This window comes from Morone saxatilis, unplaced genomic scaffold, assembly GCF_004916995.1.
Source record: "Morone saxatilis isolate NCDOM2014 unplaced genomic scaffold, NCSU_SB_2.0 Contig0, whole genome shotgun sequence".
Taxonomy (NCBI): Eukaryota; Metazoa; Chordata; class Actinopteri; family Moronidae; genus Morone; species Morone saxatilis.
The window spans coordinates 14,812,219-14,820,134 of record NW_023339650.1 but is presented as its reverse complement, the minus strand read 5'-3'; the positions used below and the strand labels follow the sequence as shown (position 1 = coordinate 14,820,134).

At 39.5% G+C, this 7,916-nt stretch overlaps 1 protein-coding gene across 1 annotated transcript in view; it reads left to right on the top strand.

Annotated features, from left to right (window-relative positions):
• Positions 1 to 352: 352 nt before the first annotated feature.
• Positions 353 to 7,916, top strand: part of vps41 (VPS41 subunit of HOPS complex) — a 17,256-nt gene continuing 9,692 nt past the window's right edge. Inside the window, exons 1-4 of the mRNA XM_035651800.1 lie at positions 353 to 546; positions 890 to 928; positions 5,142 to 5,249; positions 6,738 to 6,815. Coding sequence (XP_035507693.1) covers positions 526 to 546; positions 890 to 928; positions 5,142 to 5,249; positions 6,738 to 6,815 — 246 coding nt within the window. The 5' untranslated portion in view covers positions 353 to 525. The remainder of the gene's footprint in view (positions 547 to 889; positions 929 to 5,141; positions 5,250 to 6,737; positions 6,816 to 7,916) is intronic.

The window sequence follows — 7,916 nt, the reverse complement described above, 5'->3', positions numbered from 1 at the left end:
AATCTTACATTTATTTGTTTTTTGGTTTGTGCCTTGCTGTATCTATCATTTTTCATTCTTATTATTATTATTATTATTTTTTTTTGACAAAGCCTTGTAGATTTAATTTTTTGTGGTATATAATTGAGAAAAGATAAATGTTTTGTTGTATAACTGCAATTTATGTTCCCTTTGAGAGAACTTAAATAAAAAAAAAAAATAAAACAAAATATCTCAAATATGACAAAACTGAAAAAAAATTAATAAAATACGAAAAAATATAGTTTAAAAGTCGTTAAAAGCTGTAAACACCGCGGTAAAAACACACACATGTTGGTGCGTCGACTCGCCGCCGGAAAGACTCCAACTCCCATAATGCCTCACGGCGGCGTCTCGGTCATGTGATTTAACTTATGACAGAGGGAGGAAGCTGCGATAAGAAACATTAAAATAAATGTGTATAGTGGGTATTTTGTAGATATTTTAAGTAAACCTAATTGTTGCGCAGCGACAGACGGTAACGGCTGTGCCTGGATACGACTGATAATGGCGGAAGTGCAGGAGCAGGTAAGCACTGCAGGCTAACGTCAGCTAGGTGGCTAATGTTAATGTTTTGATGCGTTTAAACATCAAAATAAATAATAACTGTGATCTGTTGACGGTGGCAGCTGCCCTTTCATTTAATGAAGCTTGTTATCTGACAGTTTCTGCACACGTGTGATGTGATAATAGCTTTATATTGATGTAATATCTGTGTGGGGTCAGATATTATAGTAGCATCTCAGTCTGTGTTTTAAATAATAAAGAAAGCTTGAAATGTGCCACTACTGTATGCTGTGGTGCTTAGATATACGAAGAACATTTAGTGACAGATTGCTGAAATCCCATTAAACAATGTCTCTTCATTCAGGGCAGGAAACAAAGTGAGGAGTTCACAGATGAATCTGAGGTAAGAAACACATTAACGTCACTTTGTGCTTTTTCTCCTGCAAAAAAACAAACAAAAAACAGTGAGAGGAAGTTTATATAGAGGTAGAAGAAAAATCACACCTTAAAATGTAATGCAGTTGCACCGGTGTGTCGATTTAGAAATGCATGAACAGCAACATATTGCTGTTGACAGGGGTGTGCATACTTCTGTCAAGCACGGGTGATTTTTGAACTCAAATAAAGCTTGGCTGCCTACTGAAAGGACTATAATACATAGCCAGCCTTTATCAACTCAGCTTGATCCCAGAAGGATCTTTGTCAGGTTTTGAGAGGTGTCAAACACTCATGAATTACAGATACCTTTCCAGATCCATCAATATTACGACGGAGCTCGGGCACGTTACAGTACACTTGTGCTTCTGAGAATCGCAAGTAGGCTAAATAAAATATAGCTTTACACATCAGCCGGGCGAGGAAGGAAGGAAGGAAGGAAGGAAGTTTGTCTTTATAGGAAGCTGAGAATAGAATGAAATATCAGGGCGAGGCTGCAGCGGACGCTTGAACCTCTCAGAAGAACGCGGTTAAGAGTGAGCAGAAGGTAAAGGAGAAGATTCTGGTAAGTCTTGTACATAGAAAGAGCTCCTACATCCTGTTGTCTGTCTGACGTAAGCACTCACAGGGAAAACAACAAGCACTAGGGACTGAAACTGTGTCTCCTCCAAGTGGCAGCTGATACTTCGAATGCTGCAATATAATGTATTTGCTCAGTGTGGTTGCTGCTGATTGGCAGCATCTTCACTGGATAAAGGCACTCAACGCTCTGCTACTCACAGAAGAAATGGATAAAAAAGTGTCCTAAAAGTCAGTGACATGCCCTTCACTACCTTTGTAATTTGTAACAGTAGAGTCTGATTTGACATAATGACATAATACAGTGATAAGAGCGGTTGTGAGTGTTTTTGCTTGTTTTGTTTGGATCCCTGAACCGTTCACGTAGTCAAGGGAAGAGGTTTTATTTTAAGTCTGTCAGTGCACCGGATCAAACCCCTCGCAGCAATGTGACACATGATAATGTAACAGACTCATTGCGCCTCCTCTTCATCACTTTAACACTGAAACAAAGTCATCAGGTTTACCTTTACACGTTCATACTGGACATGAGAACAAGGTTTAAGTCTGCCAGTGGGCGACTTTTTCAGCCAGCGGTCTCCTCCCCTTCCGCTGTCTTCCGATACTATTTCAGCTCCGACGCTGCATCCTGGGCTTACTGCCACCCAGGACGATTGTGATTGTTAAAGAACAAAAAAAATGTTTTGTCCCCCCCCTATAAATCATAATGGTGCGACCTTCTTCAATCGTGGCACTGCTCTAAAATGAAGTGTCGTCTGTGACTGCTTGAATTAGTGTTTTTTTTCTCTTAAATTACATTATTCACAGGGGGTGGTTTTTTAAGGCCAATGGTCTTCTGAGATGTGGTAAAACACATCACACTGCGATTATTTTGACAGATATTTTGATCATCATTTGATCATTTTTGCATCACAAATTTAATTTTCACAAAAAACAACAACTATTAAAATCATGATGATGTGAGATTCTTTGGGAGTCTGTAGCAAACAAACATGTTTTCTTAAATCTGGAGAGCTTTGTAGACCAGTTCCCCCTCTGCAGCACTACAGTACTTCACTATAATGCTGTTTTGTCACACATTTTACCTTTATCAAAACATTACAGCTCTTGCGATTTACATACTGCACTTGGCCATATTGCAATTTTGATAATATTTCTATTAATTGCGCAGCCCTTTTTCTAAACCTCAGAGAAATGTGCTGAGGTGGGTGGAGGAGTGGATTAATTTCTTTCCTAATGTTTAAGGAATTATGTCCTCCTGTTTAACCTTAATGTAAATTTGTAAGTAGTTCACTCTTCCTTGTGTTTATAAAGAACGTTATGGATATAAGGAATGGTTCAGCCTGTTGTTTCTCAACTGACAACAGGTAAATAATATGGCACAAATGGTTAAAACACAAAGACCAGGTCAACTTAAAAGAAATGTAGTCGTAAAACATGCTTTTATATAATAACTATGGTCCTAAAAGGTGGAAAAGTAAAGAATAACACAAAGGTGCCTACATTTCTCTTTTTTTATATTGTGTACATTGTGTTTGAGACAGACACAAATAGAGGGGTGGTTGGCAGGATGATTCATTATTTTCTTAAAATTGAAGAGGAGATGTCCTCCTTTTTCATCCTAAATGATAAAGGTAGTGTGGTCTTCCGTGTGTATTTGAAAGCAAAATGTTGTCCTAACTGTAGACAGGAGGCTTGGTTCAGCCTGTGTATTAACTAAAGGCAATGGGCAAAGAATATGGCGAAAATGGTTAGAGCACAAAGACCAGCTCAGTAGTTGACAAAACAGAAGGCAACTTACAAGAGATGGCAAAAGTTTTAAAATAGGTAGTCGCTCTCTGGGGAATGAAGTTTGCCTTTGTTGTTTGATACACCTTGGAAAGCCGTGACAAATGCCCTCGCATCAGAAATCTCACAACCAGAATACACAGGAAATAGCCTAGATATGGCGTTGTTGAGTGGGAAAGGATTGTTTTTGAAAATAACATTTTTTCCACGCTATTGTCCCCCACCTCCAACCCAGTAGCACATAATGGCAGACAATGTTTTGAGTTGATGCACCCTCTGGGCAGCCAGAGACTGTGCAGCATTGGTTATAAACTGAATTATGAGTAATATTCAGGCTGTGACTGGCCGCAAATGTTGGCTCACGCTGGAAAGAGTAACACAGTAGAATACCTTAAGTTTGCTTTATGAAATGACTAAATTCATGTTTGTCACTGGGGGATGAACGGTCTCATGAAAAAATAACTTTATGCCGCATTTCATGGATAGGTAATGGAAATTTGTCTTTGTGCATATATCTCCTGATACACACATGCAAGACGTATGAATTTCTTTGGAGAGGCCAGAATATGTGTAGAATTGGGCCATTAGTGTGTTCCTGCTGGGTTCAGTCTCTTGCTCACTGACATGATGTTGAGCATTGTGGATGTAAAATCAGCTTCCAGAAAGGTATTTGTTACTTATTGCTTTTTGCTGCAGATTGTTAAAGGAATGCTGCAGACCCCCTGTTTATCATCTGTTTTATACAGTAGTATTATATGTTTAAGTGGATGTAGAGCTGAAACAATGAGTTGAGCAACAGAAAATTGTGCAGCAACTATTTTGATAATTGGTTTATAATTCAATTTTTCAGGCAAACGTGCTGCATGTTCTGTGCTTCCAGGTCCTCAAATGTGAGGCTTTTTAATAAAAATAGGCCATTTTAATATCTGAGAACCCAACCCAAGCATTTTAGATGCTTTTTTGTGAGTTATGATAATTAACTAAATATATTTGGGTTGTAAACTCTTGGGTTGGCTTCTCAGATATTAAAATGGCCTATTTTTATTAGACTTTATGGACAAAATGATTTATCAAGAAAATGATTAGCAGATTTGTTTTGTTTTTTTGTTCAAGTTAAATGAAGATGGTCTAATATTCTACTTTCTGCACTTATTTAGTAAAAACATTGAATTTGCAGAAGAGGGGCTCATAGGGCTGAGTCATAACTTGTTTATCAGCTGCTTTAGCATTGAGATGATAGCGTGTTATAGTTTTACGAAGTTCTACTGACAAATTTATTATGAAGATAGAAACCAACAATATCTTCGACACACAGATGATGTATTTCCTTCTTACACAGCAGATTTTTCAAGTATTTAAAATCAGGAATTGTTTAATCGTGTTTAATCATGTTTACCAGCTAGCAGTCTTCGTGCTCACTGCCTTTGCTGGTTCGCCATGTTACTGCCACCAACTCTCTGCAGGAATATTGTGAAGGCAATGGTAGAAACTAATCTTGGCACTTGTGTCCTCAACAACAACAAACAAATAAACAAACAAACAACACAGGGACCTCCACTCAAAAACATTGCTCCACACCACCACTAGTGGTCAGAAACTCTACAGGGTACCTTTAAGTTGAGTAGCACATTCTCACTCCCTTTAACCTTGTATTTTAAGACAGTACAGGATTTAAATGACATGCGGTGAACATTTCAGGAGGACTTTCATAAAACACTGTGATCGATAACATTTGTGAGAGGACGCTTTGCTGTTGTAATGAACACCTTTTAAACAATGTCATAGTAAGAGCCCAAGTTTACTTTCTCAACCAGGAGGAGGACAGCGAGGAGGAGCCCAAGCTGAAGTACGAGAGGCTCTCCAATGGGGTGACAGAAATCCTGCAGAAGGATGCAGCCAGCTGCATGACCGTCCATGACAAGGTAGAGGTTATAATCCCCCACCCACAAGGGCATTTCAGCTCTGACGTCCACCCATCTCAAGTACAATGTTTCTGTACACATTTGAGAGATGTCCTCTTCAAAGTTGGTTTTCATCCCCTCTGTTCAATCTGTAAAGGCAGCCCATTCTTTTCTCACCTTCCCCTGCTTTTCCTCTAAGGGAGGTGCATCAAAAAAGCACCAGTCGCCATTGTCTTCTCCTCCTTTTATTCCCAGACATACGTATTTTTTTCGCTCCTCTCTGTCTGTTTTGTCGAATGTTGATATTTTTAAGAAGGGCCACTCTCGGCGAGATGGTTAGTCGTTGTGGCACCAGCAGCACACATGCACGCCTGAGCAGAGCAAAAGTCACGACCAGTTATGTCTCCTCACCTGATGTTTTATTAACCGCTATTGATTTTCATTTATTTATTTTTACTTTGAGGATTTGGACCCGTCCCCCTCCCACACCCTCTTTTTTTTTTTTTTACCTAAAAAAAACAACCGTGCCACAGCGAGAGACATTGCTTTGCTGAAATTCTAAATTTGATCTGACTGTCTTTCTTCCTGGGATTTCTGTTGCTTGTGTACCTTCTGCCATCCAGCTACCTGTGTGGTCACACCAGCCCCCCCCCTCCGCCGCAGCAAACTCCCACAACCTTAAAGCCACCGACAGCACATATTGCCTTATGTTGCCTCATATTTTAAGTGTCTGAATCGGAATTTCATTTGAACAATTCCATTCTGATAAATCCCTTTAAAAGTCGCTCCGCCTCACAAGGTTGAACCCTTTATTTATTTATTTTTGGTTATTTTATTTGGGGAGATTGCTGGGGCTCTGTCTGACATGCTCAGCTGTGCCTGTAAATATAAGCATTTCATTATAGACTGCACTGAAGCATGGTGGGCTCGCCGCACATCCACATGCTGGTCTAGAAGGGAGGGGGATTAGGAGGAGGGCATGGAGCAGAGGCTGGGGTGGAAGAACACACACTTAATCTAATGCCAAAAGCCCCCTGTTTCTATAATTTTTTTGTCCCGGTGGACTCACGCACACACACACACACACACACACACACACACACACTCACACATGCACTTTTGTTAAAGCACAAAACACAGAAACCAGTTGCTGCTCAGCAGAAATAATAGCTCTGTGCTGGGCAGGGAGGTGATTGGGTTGCATGGGGAGCATGGGAAGAAGTCAGATGTACAGTGCATTTATTATGCTTAAGCATTTTAATTTAAGAAAAAAAAATGCCATTTCACACTGTATGCTTTAATAAATAGGGCTTTTCCACCCCCTGCAATTTCACAGTTTTGCCTCCAAGCTCACCCAATCCCCACTCTGCCCATGTCGCTCCAGCTCCACAAAGTATTTTTTTTTTTATCCCCTTCCACAGCCTTCATCAGCACAAGATTTCTTCCAAAATCTTGAATTTGTTTCAAGTGTGTTCTGGTTTAATTTACATTACATTTATCCCTTTGCAGTTTCTCGCCCTGGGTACCCATTTTGGAAAGGTGTTCCTGTTGGACATCCAAGGAAATGTAACCCAGAAGTTTGAAATTGTGAGTACATTAAAATCCTTTACATTATAATGATGGAGTTCTTTAGGCATTAAATAAATAATGATAAAGACTTTGTGGTAAATGCTAGCATGCTCAACCTAGATGGTAAGTATCAGACCTGTTTAACAACATTATATTTATTTGACATTAGCATTAACTTAACTAGCAATTAGTACAGCCTCACAGACCTCCTAGCCTGTATTCAACTCACAACTGGGAAAGGAAAACATAGTTTATATAGTAGTTTTCTTTACTTTTAGTTGTCTTTATGTGTTACCGAACAAATCTTGAATTGGAGTTTTTATATAATTATACGTTATAATATCAATGTATCCTATTACCTAACTTTCTGTACTGATATGCTCACTTGACCTAGAGGGAATGAATTCTGAGCAATAATCTAATTTGCAAGTCAAAAAAAAAATAAAAAATCAGTAATCAAGGCTGATTTGACTGACACAAAAGGGCTGTTTTACATTAATTTGCCTGCACTTATGCTTCTAACTGTAGTGACCCTGCTGAGCACATTGATTCAAGTGCTACTCGCCTAAAGAACTTACTGCTCATTGCCTGAAAGAAACAAGGAAGGTGTTTCCCTGAATAGAAGAGACACCGCTGAGCTCTGACTGATGGATTTGTGACGTACTTTCAACATTAAGTAGTCAGAATGAAAGGTCCAGTGTGTAACATTTAAGAGGATCTATTGGCAGAGATTGAATATAATATTCACAGGTATGTTTTTATTAGTGTATAATCACCTGAAATTAAGAATTATTATGTTTTTGTTACCTTCGAATGAATGTTTTTATCTACTGGTCGCCTTTCATGGAGACCACCATGTTTCTACAGTAGCCCAACCAAACGCTCTAGATTGGAGCATTTTTTGCACATTTAGCAGCCTCTGTTGCACTTGAAATGGGAGGGTGAAGTCTGCAGATGAATAGCTACATGGCACTAAATCCTACACACTGTACCTTTTTTTTGAGGGGGGGCTTTTATTGCCTTTATGACAGCTGAAGACAGACAGGAAAGAGAGGTAGAGAGAGGGGATGACACGCAGCAAAGGGCCGCAGGTCGCATTCAAACCCTGGGCCGCTGCAG